This window comes from Vicia villosa, linkage group LG3, assembly GCF_029867415.1.
Source record: "Vicia villosa cultivar HV-30 ecotype Madison, WI linkage group LG3, Vvil1.0, whole genome shotgun sequence".
Lineage (NCBI taxonomy): Eukaryota > Viridiplantae > Streptophyta > Magnoliopsida > Fabales > Fabaceae > Vicia > Vicia villosa.
In genome coordinates, this window is record NC_081182.1 from 24,408,697 (window position 1) to 24,434,804 (window position 26,108).

Consider the following 26,108-nt stretch of genomic DNA (forward strand, 5'->3'; position numbering starts at 1 on the left):
AATTCATATTATTGTTATCATCAAAACTAAGATAATTGATCAGAACAAATCTTGTTCTAACAATATATATATATATATATATATATATATATATATATATATATATATATATATATATATATATATATATATAACAAAAATGTACACGTAGTTATATAAATGACATGCAACACAAATTAGTACATAATACATATTCATATTTTACAAAGAAAATTTGTAAATGTCTTAGATTTTAAAATGCATTTTCAGACATATCCCGTGTCTTACCAAAACACGCTACAACTGAGTTTCATCTTAAAATTTAATTCAGAGATGTATCTTTAGACTCATCCTATTAATATATTTTTTAATTTAATTTACTGATAAATTTAGAAGTGTATTTTCGAACTTGTGAAGTGGGAATTTGAAATCTGTCACCTTTATACGTCAGTTACAAGTGCATTTCCGAAACAATCAAACATGATTTTTAATAAAACAAAATTATGTATGCTCTTTTTCTCTATGATCAACTTTCATTTTGTCTTAAAACCCTTGAAAAAAATATTTCTATTCTCAATTAAGGTTGACATTTCAAAACTTTATTCTTATATTGCTTCACATCATAAGGAGAAAAAAAAGTTTGAATTTAAGATAAAGATAATTTATTTCATTCTTTATTGTTCACATTAATCTAGTTTCTGAGCCGAAAAAGTTACGCTGCGTCAGAATATGCATTTATAAATTCTAAATGAATTCCTACGGTTATGCATTTCCGAAATAGTTCAGTGTTCATTTCAATATGTTTTCTGAATATTTTCTGTTATTGTTTGTATTAGATATAATGCATCCTGATGTTTTTCCAAAATCTATTGTGTCCACGAATGCCAAACATGATGATGTGAAAGAGGTAGATGTTTGCAACCAATTTACAAATGGACAAGAGTTTGAATTTCGTGATCATCCAATGGGTTCGCACAGAGGCATCCAAATTGGGGTTTGGTATTGTAATAGGAAGGTCCGATCATGGTTCATATAAAAGACTTGCATTTGTGACAATAAGATGCGAAACACAAAACTCATCTCTAGAAGTTCAAATGAGATGACAACAGCTCATGTAAATGTGAGTGTCCTATAAATTCTGAGATTATCTTTTGTAAAACATCTCAAATATCAAGCAGGTATACAATATTCATGTTGAAGTTCCTTGTGGATTGACTCTTTGGATTGACTGTATTTTGTAAAACAACAATATGGAGAAGTGTTCAAAGTGCTCAAGATTGTTCTAGCTTGCTTAAGCTGCAGAATGGACATATGCTGAACACGATGTCCCAACATGGTACGACATTCGAGCCTTGCGCAATAGGTCAGTGCTATATCATTTTGAGAGATTCTTTGGTCAAATTTTGGATCAAATTTTATTGCTATTGTTTAGCAATATGATTAGGTGATTTGTTTGACAGTTGGAAGAAGATTAATTCAAATTTAAATGGATATTTAAAATTGAAATAAATAATCTCTTGTTGGAGAGATTTATGTAACAAATAACCAACAGATTGTGCATTACTTTTGGACGAAATCAAATCAAATATCCATGAAGAAAATCCCAGAATTATTATGCTATATAAGGTGTTCAAATGTGCATTGGAATTCAATCATTCACATTGAAAATTTTAGAGTGTTAGGTTTACAAGAGTCCTTATTATTTTATGTACATCACACTATATTTCAGTAATTTGGCATAGTTATAGGTTTGTCTTGTTGAGTTGAAAGATTTAACATCACTCATAGTTTTGATTGAAGTTGATCACTATGGTTTAGTGATTGTAAACCAAATACTAGGGGTTAATGTTTGAGAGAAAAAGAAAGTAAGAGAGTGTCTCATATTTAGGGAAGGTCCTAAATATAAAGTTATTGGATAGTGTTAGGGAAAAATATTGAACAACATAGGATTTATAGTTGCTAGTAAGGCTGATTGTACTAACTTTAAGCTACTAATAGTGAATTTCCTTTATTAGATTGGAAGCCAACCCTCTAGACATAGGTGCATGTTGCATCAAACTGGATTACCAATTGATTGTGTTATTTAATATTTTTATGGTCCATCATCTTGTACAAGTTAATTATGGTGATTTTTATTTAAGTGTCGAACCAGTTGACAGGACATCGCGTGTGATATCTGTCCCACGAGGCAAATATCCTGTGGTTACTTTTGAAGATGGTACAACTAGTTTGAAATTAGAAGCTGATTGGACTGATGCTGAAGCTCTTGGAAACTCCAAGACTTTGAATGCTATTTTCAATGGTGTAGACAAGAACATGTTCAAATTAATCAACACATGTTCAAAGACTTAAGAAGCATGGGAGATTCTCAAAATTGTACATGAAGGCACATCCAGAGTTTGCATGCCAAGCCTACAACTCCTTACCACTTAGTTTGGGAATATGAGGATGAATAAAGATGAATCTATTAGTGAATTCCACATAAGATTATGTGATATTTCCAACATGAGAAACTGTTGTATGTGTGTATTTTCTCTATTGTCGTCCCATAGTCTATCACGGTACTGAGATATTTATACTCCCATGAGTCCGGATCTCAATCTTTCCAGGAGACCACAACCACTCCCGAATTTGTAGTTGTTTTCCAAACTCTAAGAAACACAATTGGATCCCACAATCTCTTATGTAACGTTTGTTGATCCAATACACGTTTTACGCATGATCACATGTTATTGACAGAAAAATGATGGTCCCTGACGGTGTATCTGAAGAAAGAGCGACTATTCGAAAAAGGACACTCGAACCAATAAAAGAGCAACTTGGAAAGGGCGGATGGACTAAATGTATGTCTTCGCCCCGTCCTAAGGTCTCTTCTAATTACACCAATATTTATTTTAAGTGTTCAAGACAAAGAGGTAATAGTAAGAGTAATTGAATTCTGAAAAAAATCGGGAGATGCTGAAGATGGATTGAGAAGTTAAAATTAGTTGTATTTATAAAAATATAAAAAAATTAATCCCCTTGCAAATGAACTATCTGTATGACCTTTGAGTTAAAGGATGAGCTAGCTAGCTATTTTTAATGTATGTACTACTCAAGTTAGAGAAGCTCCGGATGACAATGATTTTAGATGTTTAATATATTGTATCTCTTTATTATAAGTGTTAACCATCTCCTAAACATAACTAATCATCCAAATTGCTATGATTTTGTATGTATCAAAATAACCCAACTTAATAATTTAATAATGTGATGACCATTGAAGGAGAAGAATAATTAATAGTATTGACTTGGTCCCACCGAATGCTTCGCCCTCACCTTCGTTGACGCGTATGCAACGCTACACAACCATCAAACTATTTTTAACATTCCAATTCAAACTTCCCCAAAACATCATCATCATCATAAACATTGATTTTTCATGCATATCATATCACCAAAACTATATTATTAAATCAATAAATAATCAATTTATAAACTTTTCATTAATTTATTTATTTATTCCTCACTAACCCAAGATTATTTTAAAATAAAAATAGTATACAAAATTATATTATTTTAATTTAATATCTCTAGAAGATTATGTTTGAATGAATGTCTGAATTGTTGAACAAACAAACAATGGGTTGTCTTGAACTAAAATTAAACAGAATACCCTTTTCCATTTCTTTCCCAATTCTCTCTCTTTCTCTCATTTTTTCTATCTTCTTTTTCTCAGGTACATTTTCTCTCTTCTTTTTTTTCCTTCTACAATTATTGCAACATTTATGCATGAATCACTAAATCAATTGCATTCAAAGTTAATTGCAGTTCTTCATTGTGCAGGTTAAAATTTGAAATTGAGTTTATATTTCAAAAATTGACCCAACACTAATGTTATGATAAATTTGAATCATTGGCAGGAAAAAAATATTGCTTTTGTTTCATAATTTAGGTGAAAGAAAGAAAAATATTGTTGTTGTAGAATATGGGATATCTCAATTCAGTTTTGTCCTCTTCAAGTCAGGTTCATTCTATGGATGATGCACCTGTTAGCGGTGGTGGTCTCAGGTATTTTTATTGCCTTTTACAATTATCTAGTTGTGTTGATTTGCGTATTCATTACTTGTTTTGTTGTTGTTGTTGATTTGCATGTTCATTACTTGTGTTGTTCTGGTTGTTCTGGTTGTTGTTGTTTTTTTTTTGTTGTGAAAAATGGATTGTATTGTGACACAATTTATTATGATTTGTATGTGTAGTCACAATGGAAAATTCAGCTATGGGTATGCGAGCTCGCCCGGCAAGAGATCTTCAATGGAAGATTTTTATGAGACAAGAATTGATGGTGTAGATGGTGAGATCGTTGGCCTTTTCGGAGTCTTTGATGGTATGGTTCAATATCTCTTTGATACTTTGTGTTTGAGGGCAGACTACCACACATGGCCCAAACTTTGTCCCCGTTAAATCGTATATAAACAGGCCTCATAAAATATTTATTACAGTTAAACCATGATTCAATATAATTCTTGTTTCTTGTTTATAACTCTTTCAGGTCATGGTGGTATTCGTGCGGCTGAGTATGTTAAGAAAAATCTGTTTAGTAATTTGATCAGTCACCCGAAATTTATTTCTGACACCAAATCTGCGATATGTATGTTATCTCCTAATGCTTATTGCAGCATGATCCTTATGTTTTGTGATTTGCTAAATTTGTATATTGATTCTTGTTTTTTTTACAGCTGATGCATATAATCATACTGATTCGGAATATCTGAAATCAGAAAACAATCATCACAAAGATGCAGGATCTACTGCATCTACTGCCATTCTAGTCGGTGATCGTCTGCTTGTTGCAAATGTTGGAGACTCCAGGGCCGTTATATGCAGGGGTGGTACTGGTAAGAGTACTAGCTTCATATATTATTTAGTTCATTTCCTTCCCCTAAAAGTAATCCGAGCGACCAAGATCTTTCCTAATCATTTTCATGCGGTTTTTTCTATATAAAAAAACCCTAACTATCACTAGGTATAAAAAAAATCAGTTAGACGCAGACCTATATCTGTTAGTGGCCTGCTATCATTTTATTGTACAACAGTTAGTGCAATATAATCGCTTCTAACTTTCCTAGAAGAATGATTACTCAATATTTTCCTTCCAATTGTGGTTTTCTGTAGCATTTGCTGTTTCTCGAGATCATAAGCCAGACCAAACTGATGAGAGGCAAAGGATTGAAGATGCTGGAGGCTTTGTTATGTGGGCTGGTAAGACGACACAAATTAAATATTTTTATTTATTTCAAATATTTTTTCTTGTTTATCGCTATTGATAAGCATAAGTTTTATAGGAACTTGGAGAGTTGGAGGTGTTCTTGCTGTTTCTCGCGCATTTGGCGATAGACTCTTGAAGCAGTATGTTGTTGCTGATCCTGAAATCCAGGTATGCGTCTACTATGGTTGGTAACCTTGAAACTAATTAGTTTTGCTTCTATGTGTATTTATGTTGCATGATTGTGGTTTCCCAGGAAGAAAAAGTTGACAGTTCTCTCGAGTTTCTTATTCTGGCCAGCGATGGGTTATGGGACGTTGTCACAAACGAGGTTTGCAACAATATTTATTTCCTTCCTTGTCACTTCTCTCTAATGACTGTTATGAATCTACATCCTAACTACTTAAATTCCGATGAATTAAGCCCTGCTGACTAAAGTTGGATTGTTGTACGTTTTAATAATGTCGTACTAAAAAGTTTCACTTTTCAAACTTATCTAAATTTTCAAGTATTCTTCAGGAAGCCGTTGCTATGATTAAACCACTTGAGGATGCAGAGGAGGCAGCAAAGAGACTAATGCAAGAAGCATATCAGAGAGGCAGCGCTGACAATATCACGTGTGTTGTCGTTCGTTTCTTGATGAACCAAGGCTCCTCTTCTCATACTAACTCCGTAATTAACCGTCCTTAGTTAGAGGGTTTGTGCATTGGTCAAGTGGTGGATATCCAAACATATGAAACTTAGGAAAAAAAATCAGGTTATATCGGGAATTAACAAATTCAAACTCGTTATTGTTCTGTTAAATAGAGTTGTTGTCACTGTATCACTTACATAAGTTGTAGCTAGGAAAAAAATTATGCGTGTAACGAGATTAGCCAGACATAAAATTACTACTACTGCATGTAAACATGATTCTTTGTTGCCTATTTGATGTTTCTAGGGTTAGTTATTTTAGTCCCATGTAATGTATATGTGAATTATGGCTTGTATCATACTAATTATGAGAAACATGTATTGATGTATTTGTTTACTTGTAAATTGCAATATTAAACAATAAACACAGTTTAAGAATCTGTACTGGAAAATTTTAACTTGTTCTGAAAGTTTTGATACTAGACAGCAAAAATAATTTTTCCTCGTAAAGTATCATGGTACATTTTAGATATGTGTGAGTCATGACAAAATACGCACTAAAAATCTGAGTTTATTTGTGATACATGTTATGATCATGCAAGGAATTAGGTGATGTTACTCCGACAATAAAATTATTTTGGTTAAAGTGTGACTTCTATTTGATCGGATCATCAAATGAATAATCAAATGAGTAACTACAATGAATGAATACATTAACTAGAAATATTTATGCTATTCTCTCCCATGGTTATGCATATAAGACAGACACTTAGATGATGGAAGTTTGCAATGCATAGCTCAAGCCTGGAAAGCAAAAATTCTCAGTAAAATCCAGGCCTTATGCTGCTGGTAAGCAAAAATTCTCAGTAAAATCCAGGCCTTATGCTGGAGACTGTTTCAGGATAGATTGCTAACAAAATTGCAGCTAGCTAAGCGTGGAATTTTTGAAGATTCTCAGAAGCTCGTTTGTCCTTTGTGTCTATCTTTAGAGGAACATGCTAGCCATTTATTTTTAAGTTGTGCATTTAATAGATCGATCTGGCTGGATTCTTGCAATTGGAATATAATTTCCCAAGATCTGGCTGGATTCTTGCAATTGGAATATAATTTCCCAAGTGAAAGAAATTGATTCTATTTCCCAACATTTTGATCAGTCTGCTTCCTTGATCAACTTTATATTACATGGCAACCCTTGGGCTGCAATCTGTTGGACTTTGTGGTCTTTGTTGCAATTCAACCCCAATTTTGAGGATAATTCGAACCAATCTTGATGAACAAGAATCAATCTTTCTGATTGATTTCGCCTCTAGTTCTTTCACTCGAGTCAATCAACCACACCTTAGTTGCAAGATGATTCATGCTGCACAGAAATTTGAGAGGAAAGAAAGATGAATTGGGAAAGAAACGAGAAATTAGGTTTAGGAGAAAAGGGGAAGAAGAAGAAATTTTTTGCAGAGTTTTTCTCTCTGCCTTCAAAATTGAAATTTTATTCAACTTTTTCTCCAGACTTTACAAATGATAGGGTACCTCCTTATTTATAGTTGAGATTGCGTACACTAAGCAATTTCTAACAAACTAACTAAAATATACAAAACAGGTCGAGGCTAGCTCATTCAACATTTCGACAACTTATTTTGACACACAAGGATTTCAACAACAACAGACTCTGTCGAATTACTTGCTTTGACACAAAGAATTACACTTTCAACACACCGCATAGTTCATTGTGTCTAAGCTATCTACATTTATCACAGTTCTCAATTGCTTGAACAGTTCAACCTGCGATCCCTTTGTCATAATGTGTGCAATTTGATTCTCAGTTCTGCAGTGTTTCTGTTAGAACAAGATTTGTTCTGATCAATATTCTTAGTTTTGATGATAACAAGGATATGAATTTTGTGTGAGATAATGTGGTACTCTAATACATTGCAATTTCCATTTCAGGAAATATATAAAGAGTATGCACAAATCAGCGCTCAGAAGCTTTGTCTCAGAAGGTTCAGCATGCAACATCAGAACATGGTCTGGCAAGACATCAGAAGATGGTCAAGGCAGAATCAGAACATGGGTCTATGAAAGCATCAGAAGAACTTGAGATCAGAAGCAGAAGCACTGAAGTTCTCATGGTATCACGCTCAGAAGCACTTCAAGGTCAGAAGACAAGAAGATGCTATGCACCAAGCTGTTTGACTCTGATGATATTCAAATATTATATTCACAAACATCAGATCAGAAGAAAGTACAGGTGGCAGGCTACGCTGACTGACAAAAGGAACGTTGGAAGCTATTAAAGGCAACGTCAGTAGACACAGCGTGAACAAGGCTCGAGGTAGTTGACAAAAGCGTGAAACATTAAATGCAAAGCTGTACGGAACACGCAAAGCATTAAATGCTCCCAACGGTCATCTTCTCAAGTGCCTATAAATATGAAGTTCTGATGAGAAGCAAGGTTAACAACTCTGAACCAAATTCTGTGAATATTAACTTGCTGAAACGCTGTTCAATTCAAAGCTCAAAAACTTCATCTTCATCAAAGCTCACTACATTGCTGTTGTAATATATTAGTGAGATTAAGCTTAAACGTTAAGAGAAATATCACTGTTGTGATTATAGCTTTTCAGAAGCATTTGTAATACTCTTAGAATTGATTACATTAATTTGTAAGTAACTAGAGTGATCAAGTGTTGATCAGGATACTCTAGGAAGTCTTAGCTTGTGTCTAAGCAGTTGTAATTAGAGTGATCACGTGGTGGTCAGGATACTCTAAGAAAGTCTTAGCTTGTGTCTAAGCATTTGTTCCTGGAGTGATCATGTTGTGATCAGGATACTCTAGAAGACTTAGTCGCGGACTAAGTGGAAAACCGTTGTAATCTGTTGCGATTAGTGGATTAAATCCTCAGGTGAGGTAAATCACTCCGTGGGGGTGGACTGGAGTAGTTTAGTTAACAACGAACCAGGATAAAAATAACTGTGCATATTGTTTTTATCGTTCAAGTTTTTAGACTACACTTATTCAACCCCCCCCCCCTTTCTAAGTGTTTTTCTATCCTTCAATTGGCATCAGAGCGCCGGTTCTAAGGTGCAAGCACTTAACCGTGTTTAGAAAAGATTCAGGAAGAGAAAAACGCTTCAGTAAAAGATGGCTGGTAAAATTCCAACAAATCCAGCTGCATCTACATCTGGCTCTGCTGAGCAATACAATGGTAACAATGGTTATACTAGACCACCAGTATTTGATGGTGAAAACTTTGAATACTGGAAAGATAAACTGGAAAGTTACTTTCTTGGTCTAGATGCTGATCTATGGGATCTTCTGCTGGATGGTTACAAACATCCTGTTAAAGCTACTGGTGTAAGGCTCACGAGAAGCGAAATGACTGATGATCAAAAGAAAGATTTCAAGAATCATCATAAATGTAGGACTGTTTTGCTGAATGCTATCTCTCATGTTGAGTATGAGAAGATATCTAACAGGGAAACTGCCCATGATATATATGAGTCATTGAAGATGACTCATGAAGGAAATGCTCAAGTCAAGGAGACCAAAGCTCTTGCTCTAATCCAGAAATATGAAGCCTTCAAGATGGAGGATGATGAAGACATTGAAAAGATGTTTTCAAGATTTCAAACTCTGACTGCTGGATTAAGAGTTCTGGACAAAGGCTACACCAAGGCTGATCATGTAAAGAAGATCATCAGAAGTTTGCCCAGAAGATGGGGCCCAATGGTGACTGCATTCAAGATTGCGAAGAATCTGAATGAAGTTTCTTTGGAAGAGCTTATCAGTGCCTTGAGAAGCCATGAAATTGAGCTGGACGCAAACGAGCCTCAGAAGAAAGGTAAGTCTATTGCATTAAAATCTAATGTTAAAAAATGCACTAACGCTTTTCAGGCTAGAGAAGAAGATCCTGAAGAATCAGAATCTGAAGAAGAAGATGAACTGTCCATGATCTCCAGAAGGGTGAACCAACTCTGGAAGAGCAAGCAAAGGAAGTTCAGAGGCTTCAGAAGTTCAAAGAGATTTGAACGTGGAGAATCTTCTGGTGACAGAAGATCTGACAAGAAGAAGGCTGTCTACTATGAGTGCAATGAGCCTGGACATTACAAGAATGAGTGTCCGAAACTTCAGAAGGAGAATCCCAAGAAGAAGTTTCATAAGAAGAAAGGTCTTATGGCAACATGGGATGATTCTGAATCAGATACAAAAAGCTGAAAAAGCAATTTGAATTTGAAACTAAGAAGCTTGAGTTGGAAAATTCTGAATTAAAAGAAAAAGTTTTAAAATTATCCAATAATGTTGGATCTCCTTCTGATTCAGAAAAATCCACTCCCAGTCTGAATCATATTCTGAAAGAATATGATTTAAGTTTCAGGAAGTTCTTATCTAGAAGTATTGGCAGAAGTCAGCTAGCTTCTATGATATATGCTGTGTCTGGGAACAAGAGAGTTGACATTGGTTATGAGGGTGAAATCCCATACAAGCTTGAATCTGTGGATGATATGAAAATATCATACAAGCCTCTGTATAACCAATTTAAATTTGGCCACTCCCATGATATTAAGCACACATCACATGCACAAAGTTTTCACATAACACACACCAAGAAGCATGTGACACAACCTAAGAAATATCATGGAACTCAGAATAAGAAGTATCATGCTGTTCCTCCTGCTAAATATTTTGCTAAACCCAAGTTCAATCAGAACTTGAGGAGAACTAATAAGAAAGGACCCAAGAAATTGTGGGTACCTAAGGAGAAGATAATTTCTGTTGCAGATATCCTTGGCGGCAAAGAGGACAGAAAGCAAAATGTCATGGTACCTGGACTCTGGGTGCTCGCGACACATGACGGGAAGAAGGTCTACATTCCAAGACCTGGTGCTTAAACCAGGTGGAGAAGTCAAGTTTGGAGGAGATCAGAAGGGCAAAATCATTGGCTCTGGAACCATAAGTCTTGGTAACTCTCCTTTCATAACTAATGTACTTCTTGTAGAAGGATTAACGCATAACTTATTGTCCATAAGTCAATTAAGTGACAATGGTTATGATATAATCTTCAATCAAAAGTCTTGCAAGGCTGTAAGTCAAAAGGATGGCTCAATCCTATTTACAGGCAAGAGGAAGAACAACTTTTATAAGATTGATCTTTCTGATCTTGAGAAGCAGAAGGTGACTTGTCTTATGTCTGTTTCTGAAGAGCAATGGGTCTGGCACAAAAGATTAGGACATGCTAGTTTGAGAAAGATTTCTCAGATTAACAAACTAAATCTGGTCAGAGGACTCCCAAATCTGAAATACAAATCAGATGCTCTTTGTGAAGCATGTCAGAAGGGCAAGTTCTCCAGACCTGCATTCAAGTCTAAGAATGTTGTTTCTACCTCAAGGCCGTTAGAACTCTTGCACATTGATCTGTTTGGCCCAGTCAAAACAGCATCTGTCAGAGGGAAGAAATATGGATTAGTCATCGTTGATGATTATAGCCGCTGGACATGGGTAAAGTTCTTGAAACACAAGGATGAGTCTCATTCAGTGTTCTTTGAATTCTGCACTCAGATTCAATCTGAGAAAGAGTGTAAAATCATAAAGGTCAGAAGTGATCATGGTGGCGAATTTGAGAACAGATTCTTTGAGGAGTTCTTCAAAGAAAATGGTATTGCCCATGATTTCTCTTGTCCTAGAACTCCACAGCAAAATGGAGTTGTAAAGAGAAAGAATAGGACTCTACAAGAAATGGCCAGAACCATGATCAATGAAACCAATATGGCTAAGCATTTCTGGGCAGAAGCAATTAACACTGCATGCTATATTCAGAATAGAATCTCTATCAGACCTATTCTAAATAAGACTCCTTATGAATTGTGGAAGAACAGAAAGCCCAACATTTCATATTTCCATCCTTTTGGATGTGTATGTTTTATTCTGAATACTAAGGATCATCTTGGTAAGTTTGATTCCAAAGCACAAAAATGTTTCCTTCTTGGATATTCTGAACGCTCTAAAGGCTACAGAGTATACAATACTGAAACATTGATTGTAGAAGAATCAATCAATATCAGGTTTGATGATAAGTTTGGTCTTGAAAAACCAAAGTAGTTTGAGAATTTTGCAGATTTTGATATTGATATATCAGAAGCAGTAGAACCAAGAAGCAAAGCTGCAGAAGCTGGCAGTCTCAGAAGCAATGAATCAGAAGATCAAGTTGCTGCATCTTTAGAGAATCTTAGGATTTCTGAAGAACCAACTATCAGAAGATCACCTAGACTTGCCTCAGCTCATTCAGAAGATGTGATCCTTGGAAAGAAAGATGATCCCATCAGAACAAGGGCATTCCTTAAGAACAATGCAGAATGTCAATTAGATCTTGTTTCTTTGATCGAGCCAACTTCTGTTGATCAAGCTCTAGAAGATCCAGACTGGATAATTTCCATGCAAGAAGAACTAAATCAGTTTACAAGGAATGATGTATGGGACTTGGTTCCTAGACCAAAAGGATTTAACATCATCGGTACTAAGTGGGTTTTCAGAAACAAGCTAAGTGAGAAAGGTGAAGTGGTAAGAAACAAAGCCAGACTGGTTGCTCAGGGTTATAGTCAGCAAGAAGGGATTGATTATACAGAAACCTTTGCACCAGTGGCCAGGTTAGAATCTATTCGTCTATTAATTTCTTTTGCCACTCAACACAACATCACTCTTTATCAGATGGATGTCAAGAGTGCCTTCTTAAATGGTTATATAGATGAAGAAGTTTATGTTCACCAACCTCCTGGTTTTGAAGACTCCATGTCTCCAAATCATGTTTTCAAATTAAAGAAATCATTATACGGATTGAAACAAGCTCCCAGAGCTTGGTATGAACGTTTGAGTTCTTTCCTTCTGGAAAATGATTTCACTAGAGGAAAAGTGGACACTACTCTCTTTTGTAAAACATTTAAAAAGGATATTTTAATTTGACAAATATATGTTGATGATATTATCTTTGGAACATCTAATGCTACACTTGGAAAGGAGTTTGCTGAGTCTATGCAGGCTGAATTTGAAATGAGCATGATGGGAGAACTCAAGTATTTCCTTGGGATTCAAATCAACCAAACTTCCGATGGAACCTATGTTCATCAAACGAAGTATGTGAAAGAACTTCTGAAGAAGTTTAATCTTTCTGAAAGCAAAGAAGCCAAAACTCCTATGCATCCAACATGTGTACTGGGTAAGGATGAGGTAAGTAAGAAGGTAGATCAGAAGTTGTACAGAGGTATGATTGGATCTCTTCTATATCTAACTGCTTCTAGACCTGACATTCTCTTTAGTGTTTGTTTGTGTGCTCTATTCCAATCAGATCCAAGAGAATCTCATTTAACAGCGGTTAAGAGAATTCTAAGGTATCTGAAAGGTACTACTAATGTTGGTTTAGTTTACAGAAGATCTAAAGACTACAACTTAGTAGGATTCTGTGATGCTGACTATGCTGGAGATAGAATAGAAAGAAAGAGCACTTCTGGAAGTTGTCAATTTCTTGGAAGTCATCTGATCTCATGGTACAGCAAGAAGCAAGCTACTATTGCCCTCTCAACAACAGAAGCAGAATATGTTGCTGCTGCTGGTTGTAGCATACAAATGCTCTGGATGAGAAGTCAGCTGGAAGATTATCAGATATATGAGAGTAACATTCCTATTTTCTGTGATAATACTTCTGCTATATGTTTATCTAAGAATCCTATTTTACATTCAAAAGCCAAACATATTGAGATTAAACATCATTTCATAAGGGACTATGTTCAGAAGGGTGTTATATCTTTAAACTTTGTGGATACAGACCATCAATGGGCTGATATCTTTACAAAACCCCTTGCTGAAGATAGGTTTAAGTTCATTCTGAAGAATATCAGTATGGATTTATGCCCAGAATGAGAAGATGAGAAGATCTTATGTATGAGTATCTTCTGAAATGAAATTGGATTTTTTTAAGAAGTTCTGATTGAAATCAATTAGAAATTGTGATTCAGTTACTACTAACGTTTCATTGTCTAAGTTGATTCAGAATCTCTTTAAAAGCAAAACAGTTGTAACTGGCTATCCAAATGGTAAACACGTGTTCACTATTTCTGGACAAGCGTGCGTGCAGTTGAGGGGACGTCTACTTAGGTAACTGTGAAAATCTCGTCTTTTGTCATTATTATCTCTCCTCACGTCACGTAACATTAAATGCTATCCATCATTTACTTTTTTTCAGTTTTCTTTTTATACTCTTCAAACGTTTATTTTCCCTCTTATATTTCTCTCACTCTGCATTCAGTTTCTTTTTCGTTCTCTCTCTTTGCATTCATATCATAAACCCTAGCAGTTTCCAATATCTGCAACTTCATCATGAATCCATCGTCAAGCTCTGGAAATCAAGAAAATGATCGAAAACAAAAGAGAAAGGCAACTGCTGAACAAGAAACCAAACCAAAAAGAGTAAGGATCACCTATGACCCTCTCAAAGTGAACCCGTTTGAAGCTATGATGTCTGGAAACTACTCTAGACGTGTGTATCAACCCCTCGACGGTACCCCTCAATCACCTCCCTCTTCACAGACCTCCACCACCTCTTCCTCCTCATTCATCCTCTCGGAACCACCTTCTTCACCATCTGATATCTCCTCTCCTTCAACCCATCCCTCAGATACTTCTTCATCCCTCTCACACCCTTTTCCCATCAGAACACCTAACCCCTACAGTGTTGTTTTTCCCGACTCCAGGTTCACTGTCAACCCTCCAACCCCTACCACTCAATCATCCTTTTTCCTCCGTGTGTCTCTTTTTGTTTGTATCTGAATCTTTTCTGTTTTTTGATGATATGACAAAAAGGGGGAGAAAATATATGATAAATGATCTGATTAATATTATCAGTTACCGAGTAAAAAGGCTCCACATTTACTAACAGAAGCTGCAAGCTTCATATGTTTTTAAGTTGTGTTGTTGCAGGAATCAAAGATTCAAGATCAATATAAGAAGCAACAAAATGAATCAAGCTCTTGGATTCTTGAAGCAAGTTGAGTGCTAGGAAGCTTCAGAATCAGAAGCAAGAAGGAAGAATGATCAGAAATAGCTCTTGGATTCTTGAAGCAAGCTGAGTGTTAGGAAGCTTCAAAATCAGAAGCAAGAAGGAAGAATGATCAAAAATTCTGATAATAGAATATGATCCAAATCATTGTCTATTTGCTCTGATACATTCTATACGGCTTATATGGCTCTGATACATATTTTGTGTTCTGATACACATTTTATGTTCTAACTCATTCATGCTGACTTTTGTCGGTTAGTTTTGTTCTGTAACATTTCAGGATGTAGAGATGCTCTGATGATGCTCTGGTACATTCAACAATGTTCTGATACAATCTAGCATGAAGTGATGTAAGAAGAAATTCAAAGCTCTGAAGCTATCCGAGGGAAGCAGAAATCAGAAGCTGTGAATGTTCTAAAGATCCAGAAAACTCAAGTTCTGAAGCTGTCCTAAATGGAAGCATGAATCAGAAGCTGTGAATGTTCTGAAGATCAAAGAAATTCAAGTTCTGAAGCTGTCCTAAATGGAAGCAGGAATCAGAAGCTGTGAATGTTCTGAAGATCAAAGAAATTCAAGTTCTGAAGCTGTCCTAAATGGAAGCAGGAATCGGAAGCTGTGAGTGTTCTAGGGATCTAAAGAAATTCAAGTTCTGAAGCTGTCCAATGGAAGCAGAAATCAGAAGCTATGAATTATCAGAAGACAGAAGCTTATGTGATCGTCTCTACCGAAATAATTAGGGAAGTCTTTTATTATTAAAAGTTCTTCGAGTATTTATTTCAGGGGGAGATTATTCATCTCAGGGGGAGATTGTTAATCTCAGGGGGAGACATATTCACATGCTTATGCTATAGCTGTGTAATTTGTCTTTAGCCGTCTGCTCTTTCTGATCGCAAATTCATATCATTTATATATGTTTTTGTCATCATCAAAAAGGGGGAGATTGTTAGAACAAGATTTGTTCTGATCAATATTCTTAGTTTTGATGATAACAAGGATATGAATTTTGTGTGAGATAATGTGGTACTCTAATACATTGCAATTTCCATTTCAGGAAATATATAAAGAGTATGCACAAATCAGCGCTCAGAAGCTTTGTCTCAGAAGGTTCAGCATGCAACATCAGAACATGGTCTGGCAAGACATCAGAAGATGGTCAAGGCAGAATCAGAACATGGGTCTATGAAAGCATCAGAAGAACTTGAGATCAGAAGCAGAAGCACTGAAGTTCTCATGGTATCACGCTCAGAAGCACTTCAAGGTCAGAAGACAAGAAGATGCTATGCACCAAGCTGTTTGACTCTGATGATATTCAAATATTATATTCACAAACATCAGATCAGAAGAAAGTACAGGTGGCAGGCTACGCTGACTGACAAAAGGAACGTTGGAAGCTATTAAAGGCAACGTCAGTAGACACAGCGTGAACAAGGCTCGAGGTAGTTGACAAAAGCGTGAAACATTAAATGCAAAGCTGTACGGAACACGCAAAGCATTAAATGCTCCCAACGGTCATCTTCTCAAGTGCCTATAAATATGAAGTTCTGATGAGAAGCAAGGTTAACAACTCTGAACCAAATTCTGTGAATATTAACTTGCTGAAACGCTGTTCAATTCAAAGCTCAGAAACTTCATCTTCATCAAAGCTCACTACATTGCTGTTGTAATATATTAGTGAGATTAAGCTTAAACGTTAAGAGAAATATCACTGTTGTGATTATAGCTTTTCAGAAGCATTTGTAATACTCTTAGAATTGATTACATTAATTTGTAAGTAACTAGAGTGATCAAGTGTTGATCAGGATACTCTAGGAAGTCTTAGCTTGTGTCTAAGCAGTTGTAATTAGAGTGATCACGTGGTGGTCAGGATACTCTAAGAAAGTCTTAGCTTGTGTCTAAGCATTTGTTCCTGGAGTGATCAGGTTGTGATCAGGATACTCTAGAAGACTTAGTCGCGGACTAAGTGGAAAACCGTTGTAATCTGTTGCGATTAGTGGATTAAATCCTCAGGTGAGGTAAATCACTCCGTGGGGGTGGACTGGAGTAGTTTAGTTAACAACGAACCAGGATAAAAATAACTGTGCATATTGTTTTTATCGTTCAAGTTTTTAGACTACACTTATTCAACCCCCCCCCCCTTTCTAAGTGTTTTTCTATCCTTCAGTTTCAAGTTCAACTTCTTATTTACTACTTGCTCTCGAAGATAATGAAATCTCATTTTGATGTGTTTGCTTCATCCATGTGCTATTGGATTCTTTGCCAGATTGATAGCATAGATGTTGTCAATCTTCATGGTAATAGTTCCATGATTCTTCGTTGTAATCTCTTCAACCAAAGTCATCATCCATGTTGCTGGACATGCACAAAGAGAACCAGCTATGTACTCTACTTCAAATGACAACAATGTTACTATTGGTTTTTTCTTGAGCTCCAAGCATCTGGTACACCACCTATTATAGACACATAACCAATTGTGGATTTTCTATCCTCAACATCACTACACCAACTCGAGCCGGTGTAACCCACGGGCTTGCATTATTTTCCTTCATCAGTTACAGGAAACAAAATGACGTAGTCGATAATTCCTTTGAGATTCCTTAGTATCCTATTCGTAGCTATGAGACGAGATACCTTTAGCTTCTGCATAAATCTACTTACTATACGTACATTGTATACTAGATCAGGCCTAGTGTGACAAAGATATCTTAATGATCTAATAAGTCTTCTATAGTGAGTTGGGTCGACATCATGTTCGTTTGAGTCTTTCGATAGTTACGGTCTTCGTCTAATAGATGTCGAAATTGCATTGCAGTCTTCCATCTCAAATCTTTTGAGTATTTCACTTGCATATCTTCTTTGATGCATCATCAGGCCTCTACTACTCTTGCAGAATTCGATACCAAAGAAGTATGAAATGTTGCCCAGATCTGACATTTCGAACTCCTTGTTAAGATCACCTTTGAAGTCTTCGAACTCTTTCTTGCACCTACCTGTTTATTAACAAGTCATCGACATATAGACACAATATAAGGAGCTCACTTCTGCTTCTTCTAATGTATACTTCTTGCTCAGCTGTGCACTACATAAAATCCTTCTCTCTTAGAAAACTATCTATCTTCCTTTTCCAAGCTCTTGAAGCTTGTTTGAGTCCATACAAGACTTTATGTAGCCTATATACCTTGCTTTCTTGGCATTATTTCACAAACCCAACTGATTGTGCAATATAAATTTCTTCATCTAATGGGCCATTTAGAAATACACATTTCACATCCATCTGATACATATACTAGTTGTTCATGTTTGCTAGACCAACAACCAACCTGATTGTTTTAATTGTCGCAACTTGTGCTAAAACTTTGTCAAAGTCGATTCCTTCCTTCTGAAGAAATCCTTTTGCCACAAGTCTTGCCTTGTGTCCAGTTACTTCTCCTTTAGGATTTAACTTCACCTTGTACACCCACTTAATATCAATTGCCTTCTTGCCTTGTGGCAATTTGACTAGTGAACAAGTGTTGTTGACTTCGATGTACTTCAATTCCTCATTCATCGCTTGCATCCACTTTGAGTCCTCCAATACCTCAGTTACATTGACTGGATCGACATCTGCAAAGAAATTATAATATACATGCTCACCTTCATTATCGACAGCATTATCTGATGTAATCACACATTCTTGCAACCTTGCAAGCATGTTTCTTGTTCTTCGAGGTCTTCTTGTGCCTGCTTGACCTCTGAATTATTCTTGTCGAACTTCTGTTTTGACTTCACTACGTGGCTCTTCACATAAGATTCTTACTGCATCCTTATTGACATTTTCATTCCATTCCCATTCCTTAAGCTCATCTATGATCACGTCCCTGCTGATCACTACTTGCTTGTTCATTGGGTTGAATAGTTTGTATCCACCAGTCGAAGAATATCCTATTAGGATCATTTGACTCGATTTATCCTCAACTGATCATGCACATGTCTATGTGCTATATATCTAAATACCTTTAGATGACTTAAGATACGCTTGACACTAGACTAACACTCTTATGGTGTGATTCTTTCTAGCTTCTTCGTCAGACATCTATTCAGGATGTATGTTTTAGTCGACACAACTTCACCTCAAAATTCTTTAGGTAGATGCTTGCCTTTCAACATACTTATCACATTGTTCATGATGGTTCTATTCTTTCTTTCTGCAGTTCCATTTTGTTATGGAGTGTAGGGTGGCACCACCTCATGCATAATCCCTTCTTTTTCACACAATGCATCAAAATATTTCGACATATATTCTTCACCATCATGAGTCCTCAGAGTCTTGAGCTTTCGACCACTTTGTCTCTCAACCATAGATTTAAACTTGGCAAATACCCCCAATCACCTTACTTTTCTTCTTTATGAGGTATGTCTACAGTTTTCTACTGAAATCATCTATGAATTGACAAAGTATATATTACCTCCAGTCGAGTCCACCTAGATAGGACCACACACATCAAAATATATGACCTCAAGAATTGCCTTCAACTTGTTTCCAGCATCCTTGCCAAAGCTATTCTTGCATTGCTTTGCCTGCACACATTCTTCACACACTTCACTTGGAATGTCAATATTTGGTAATCCTAAAACCATGTTTCCTCTTTTCAGATTTTTGATGTCATTGAAGTTGAGATGACCAAGTCTGTAGTGCCGTAGCCATTCATTTCTGCTAGATGGAGTTTCTAGACACGTATGCTCTATCACATTAATTTCAATCTTGAATGTTCTTTTATGAGACATAGGTACCTTCAAGATTAATCTACCACATGAGTCTAGAACATTCATCATCTTATCTTCGAAATTTTTCTCAATCAATTGTCCCATGCTGAGCAAATTTCTTTTCATGTATGGTATATATAATACAATGGAAATTATTGACCTTTTCCCATCTTTTCTCATAATTAGAACATCACCAACACCTTCAGCATCTAGGTGTTGTCATTTGCGAATTTCACCTTGTTCTTCATTGAGGGACTAATGCTGACAAACCAATCTTTCCTACCAGTCATGTGTGATGAACATCACGAGTCTAAGTACCATTGGTCTTTGAACTTTTTTTCATCTTTTATTGTGACCATCAACAACATTTCTTCTTTTTTCATGTTTTGTAAGCCTGGCATTATTTTATTGATTCTTTTGTTTTATAGGATAATCACTTGAATATTGACCATACTTCTTACAATTGTAACATTGAATGTGACTCTTATCAGGTTTCCTTCCACCACCTATTTCTCAACCTACAACACCACCTCTATAGATGTTCTTATTTGATGTTTCCTCTTGTTCGATGAGTTTCCTTCTTCCTGGTTTCCTCTACCAGTCAAATTATTGTAGCCTCTTATACTTTTATTGTCGAACCATTTTCCTTTGCCTTTCTTTTCTTTTGCTGATTGCGCCTGTAGAGCTACATCGCTTTTCGACTTACTTGCAGATCTTTAAGCTATTCTTTGTTCGTGAGATTCAAGTGTTCCTTGAAGCTCTTCCTTTGTCAATGTTGACAATCAATTCTTCTATGAATACTACCATGTGATCGAACTTCAGAGCCAATAACCACAAGTTCTTTGCAACAACTGATCTTGATGTCAATGTTTCTCTATATATCTTGATTGGATTCACCAATTTCGTAACCATGGTGAAGAAATCAGTTATGCTTTCAATTTCTTCTATCTGAAGCAATTCATGCGCTCTTTTGTGAGTTTGTAACCTTCAGATTCAAATTCTTGGTGTAATTGGGTGCTTTTATTTGTCGCCTTTAGCGTTTTTTACTTTTATTCTATCATGGTTTAAGTACACCTAGTGCTCTTTTTTAATACAATTGTGTGTTTTAAAAAAACAATGTCATATTAAGTGCAAAGAAAAATCTATGTCACGAGATTTGTCTCTTACAATCTTTTAATAATTAATTTTATAAACTTTTAATTTCGTCATTCAAACATCCAAATATCCAACCAAATCTTTTTGGCCAATGAGTATCAAAATGGATTAAACACTAGTTCTAGTTCGATGTTTTATAATATTCACCACGATATTATATGTAACGACTTGATACACTTGTCAGGTCGTCTATCAATAATCAAGAGCAATAGTCACAAATACATAAATACAATTGACATCAATATCTTTAGACTTGTTCTTTGAAGGAGAGATTAGACCATAACCACTCAATCAACCATGTATCACGAGTGAGGCATATGTCAGAACCCATCCAATTTCTTCTAAGTCGAACTTCTGAAGATATTTTAAGTTATAAATTTTTATAAAATCAAGTAATAAAAAACTTCAAATTATTAAAACAAATTAAAACGCATTACTTACTATTTCCTGCCACAATCTACGAGCAATGTGATGCTCTTATTGTTTTAGGAGAGACATGTCATATAATTGTTCTTGCCTCTGATGTGCGAGTTACTCCTCCTAATATACACCTTCCGTTTGTCGAGCATTTATATCTAGCAGGATTTGAACTTGAGACCTTGAGAGGAGTACACTCTCAAAACCCAAGAGTTTCACCGCTAGAACACACCCCAGAAGAAATAAAATAGAAAAAACTTCGTACCATAAAACTTAATTGAAATTTTTTGGATGAAGATATATACAAACTAAAAAAACTCATGTTAAAATCTTACATTGAAGATCTTAAACAAACCACGAAAAAGAAATACTTACTCTTAACTTATCCATGAACAATTATTTATCGGAAAGGCTGTGCTGAAGTTTCTGAGGACAAATAACTATTAAAAAAAAAGCAAAAAATTGTTTAAAGTTTTTTCAGATGCATATTGTATTGAGGTTTTCTCAATTCTAAATATTTTAGAAAAATGAAAAGAAAAGTGAAAAATGTATATATAAAAGATGTGCATGTAATGAAGTAATTAAATACTACCTTTGTTCCTTTTTATAAGAGACAAGTCATTTTTTAGGTTCATTGAATAACTAATGTATTTGGTCTCTTTATAGACTAGATACATTGATTATTTAATGAATCTAAAAAGTAAATTTTCTCTTATAAAAAGGAACGGAGGTAGTACATATTATAGAGACATGAAGGACTCAGAAAACATTTTATCGTCAAGGCAATTTTTGCTCTTACGCACGAGAGTGAACCAAAGTGTTATATCATCATTGTCCTCATCATCTCCATGTTATTATTAATCACAACAACAAAAAATTAATTAAGGAACACTAATGCAAACAAAACTTCTTTTAAAGAGCTTGCACCAATGGAAAGTGTTCAATCCATGCAAAGCTTAATTTGTATGAAGTAAAATTTAATTAGTTCTCTATATATATAGTTTTTGGTTGATAACATTTGCTTGTAAGAAGAACAAACTTGCAAGGGATGTCAACCATCAAGTAGATTAGTTATAAAATGTATAATTAATGCCTTGCTTGTCAAGTTATGTACAAGGCAAGAAACTGTTTATATTATATCTATTCATCAACTTCATATAATATTCGATGATTTTTTAATAAGTCAAATGAATAAGCTGGGCATAAACTATATCATAACTATGTTAGTCTACAATTTCAGGCACTTTTTTTTGTTAATAATACTAATTATGCATACAATTTTGGAATGAGTAATTTATGATATTATCTACGTTTTTTTTTTTTATTATTATAAAACTTCGAGTATTTTTATTTTTTAATATCCTTGGGTCTCACGTAAACTATACTTCTAAGTACAAATTATTTTGGAAATATAACTTATGTTTAATTGATTAAAAATAAGTTTAATAAACAACTCAAATGAAACTAAAAATCTCAAAGTAAATCTTTTTAATAAACAATACTACTCTTGTCATCATAACTTTTAGAATTTTATAACTGAAGACAAAAATAAGGGTTTGAGAATCCTAATGGTATTTTTTAGGAATGTAAGCGGATTAGGAAAAATCAATTAAACCGACAATCTAAACCAAATTAAATCAAACCAAAATAAAATTAATTGTTTCTGATTCTGTTCTAAAATGAAACTGAACCAAAGAAAACCAATGTGGTTTGGTTTGGTTCTCGGTTTTAGTTTTTAGGAACCGAAGAACCGAACTAATGGATATAATTAGGCTCTGAATCTTTTATTCCACCCATCATTTAACCCAAATTTTGTATGATCCAACCATTACTAGTTTGTACAATTACAATTACTAATTTGTACACTTTGGTTGAATCTGTGTGTCAATCTTGTTTATACTGTCTACTACATAAGTCATTACGCATCAATTCTGATTTATAAGCGTAATCATTATATTGGCTAAAAGTTATTTTCGCTATGCAAAATCAATTTTGTTTTGTAACACTGATAAAAGTTTTTCAAATCATTTTTCGAGAAAATGTTTTTTGGGAGGTCTATTCACCCCCATGTAGACGGTTTCTTATCCATATTCTCACCCAACAGAAGATACCAAATCAGTATCATTATCAGTAGACGAACATTTCCCTATCCATAAACTTCAAATCCACCTCTCTCGTTCTACATTCCGAAACTTTCAAGCCTTAGTTCCAGAAATTAGTTGTCTTTGAAATGGTTTAGACAATACCTGCTATGGCTAGCGAATGATGAGTGATAGAAGAGAAAGAAAGCTTAACAGAGAACGCACGAAGATTCTATGAAAGAGAAAAGGATGAACTAACTTGAAATATGAACAGGTGATAGTTAAAGGCGTGAATGAAATAAAAGAAGGTGGCCACACTTAAGGCTAGTAGTATATGGGTGTAGAGTTAATGATGATCCGACTTCTATGAGAGTTCCAAGGGAGTCAATAATAATTAAAGTTAAATCCCTAATAAAACTAAGAAAGTTAAAAGACAGAAAGAAAACCCCTATAAGATCGGGCGTGACTTCACATACCCCTCACGAAAAGATGGACATTCATTCCGCACAAATCATAAATAGTGTACATCTTGGTTTCTCCCAAACACATTTCATTTCCTACAAGCCCTATGCTTGAGGGATTAACTACATTTCAGTTTCTACTAAAAGCATCTTATCCATACATGCATCATGCTTGAGGATTTGTGTACATTCTGACGATTTGGGTCGAATCTGAACCCGGACATAACAAAACCCACCCCGACTTAACTCATTCTTGGAGAAGAACAAGGTTGGGTCACTGCTAATGCGCCGGGTCGATCAGGTCTAAATATAACTCATTCTTGATTAAATAATCTTTATGCATGCAGACAAGGCATTTAAGTCGTTAAATAGCCTTAAATAGTCGGTTTCTGATAAGGAAACAGAAGACTTAAGATAACATTTGTGACTCTGACTGACCTAATATCGGTAGAGTCATCAGTTAATATACCTGGTGTTTACGATAATTTAGGTGTAAAATTAAAATAAAATATTTAATATCATATTAAAAAGAAAAACAATATTTACTTATAAAAAAATATTACTACATCTATTTATAAATATAAGACTCTTAAATTATTATTTTTATTAGAGAGGGCCTAAGCCCATAACAAAACTACAAACACACGTCTAGGGTGACAAACACATAAGGAATCGGCCTCTCCTTTAAATGATTAGGAGCAACATTCAAGTATAAATTATTCTCGTCTTGATAACAACCATAGTTTGTCAAGGCATCCGCACACATCTTTGCTTCCTTAAAGGAATGACATCCACACACATGTTTGCTTCCTTAAAGGAATGATTCACCAACCTGATGCAACTCTATTAGTCTCTTAAATTTCCATAACAATGCATGATCCTCCATACTATTGGAAATGCCTTTTTTTATAATCCTCACTACCGCCAACGAATCCACGTTAAGATCCACTTCGAGGAGGCTTAATCTAAAGGTGTGCTTCAAACTTTCGAACACTCCCCACAATTCACCACACCAACAAATGCATTGCACCTTCCAATATGTCTAGAAAAGCCACCTATTCACTCACCTCTAATGTTTTTTAAGAGCCCGTCTCAGCTAGCTCTAGTGTTATCTTTACGAGCCCAGTCTAGTTTAATAATATTACTCGAGGGAGGTTTCCACCCTATCATCTCTATAAATTTGTCGTTTGAGAACACTCTCTCATTTCGAGATTTTGCACTATAGTAATCCTTCACCACTTGTGCAACGTAAGAGCTGAGATCAAAAGGTCGGGAAAAATTATTATTGTGTTCCTCTTTATTTCTCCATATCCATAAACAATGACATGCTACTACCCAATAATCACACCAAGGGCTATCAATTTTGGTATCAAGATTCAAAGCTATCCAATCAGTAACGTCAATCTGCAAATACTCATTCAAAATGTTAGTTGGAATTTTGTTTGCCCAAAGTTGCATGGCAGTCGGAGAGTCTCAAAAAGCTTGCAAAGTGGTTTCTGCACCTATATCACAACTTCTACACATAGCTTGGCTTAATGAAATATGATACTTTAAATGTTGATTTATTTAAACATTATCTCCCTTAATATCCCTCAACTAAGGTAGCTGAACTTTTATCATAAAAATGGGGAACCAAACTCTTTTCACCCTCTTTTCCTTGGATTTGGATTCTCTCCTATTTTTTATGATTCAGCCATCCCTCATCCCTCCTTTTTATAATCCAATGGTCCAATGGTGAAAGGGAATGGGAGGATCTGTATCCATCCTGTTGAAACTGCTGTTTTTAGCACTTCAGTTGGCGTAACCGGTTACGCCTGTTACCGTAACCGGTTACGAACCCGTAAAACAGATTTACTGTAGATGTTGCGTTTGCGTAACCGGTTACGCTGTTTGCCGTAACCGGTTACACTGAAGCCCAACTGTTTTTCTGTTTGTTTTAGGGTGCTTTAAATCATTCCAATCATTTTGTAACTTGTACTATATAAGGAGCTCACTACTCCTATGTTGTGGTTAATGCCAATTCACTATCTCACCCTCAATTACTCTCTCTCTATTATTTCTCTTCATTCTTTAATCTTCATCTTCTTCAATTGATCATTTTCCCCATTAAAGAAACCTTAATTTGATTTGTATGTTCCAACATTTGGTATCAGAGCTCTGGTTCTGATCCGATTCCGCTGCAACAATGAGTACCAATGATCGAATCCCATCCAATTTACCGATTCTTGATTCGAAGAATTACGACAAGTGGTCTAAGCAAATGAAGGTCTTGTTTGGATATCAAGAAGTTCTCGATATCGTCAACAATGGAGTCACACCTCTTGGGGCTGAACCTACAGCTGCACATCAAGCCACT

General features: G+C 35.3%; 1 protein-coding gene across 1 annotated transcript; it reads left to right on the top strand.

The window, feature by feature from the left end:
• The first annotated feature begins 3,529 nt into the window (after positions 1–3,529).
• LOC131655171 (probable protein phosphatase 2C 59) lies at positions 3,530–6,299 on the top strand. The gene is made up of 9 exons (XM_058925069.1): positions 3,530–3,697; positions 3,882–4,029; positions 4,218–4,345; positions 4,511–4,609; positions 4,698–4,856; positions 5,134–5,220; positions 5,304–5,395; positions 5,481–5,555; positions 5,744–6,299. Exons 2-9 carry the CDS (start codon positions 3,947–3,949, stop codon positions 5,912–5,914), a joined length of 894 nt encoding a protein of 297 aa, XP_058781052.1. The 5' UTR covers positions 3,530–3,697; positions 3,882–3,946; the 3' UTR covers positions 5,915–6,299.
• The last annotated feature ends 19,809 nt before the right edge of the window (positions 6,300–26,108 follow it).

Bases quoted from the DNA above. Each gene is read 5' to 3' on its own strand.
- LOC131655171 (XM_058925069.1), top strand. From the start codon at position 3,947: ATGGGATATCTCAATTCAGTTTTGTCCTCTTCAAGTCAGGTTCATTCT. The intron at 4,030-4,217 runs GTATTTTTATTG...TTGTATGTGTAG, and splicing joins GTTAGCGGTGGTGGTCTCAG to TCACAATGGAAAATTCAGCT. The intron at 5,396-5,480 runs GTATGCGTCTAC...GTGGTTTCCCAG, and splicing joins TTGCTGATCCTGAAATCCAG to GAAGAAAAAGTTGACAGTTC.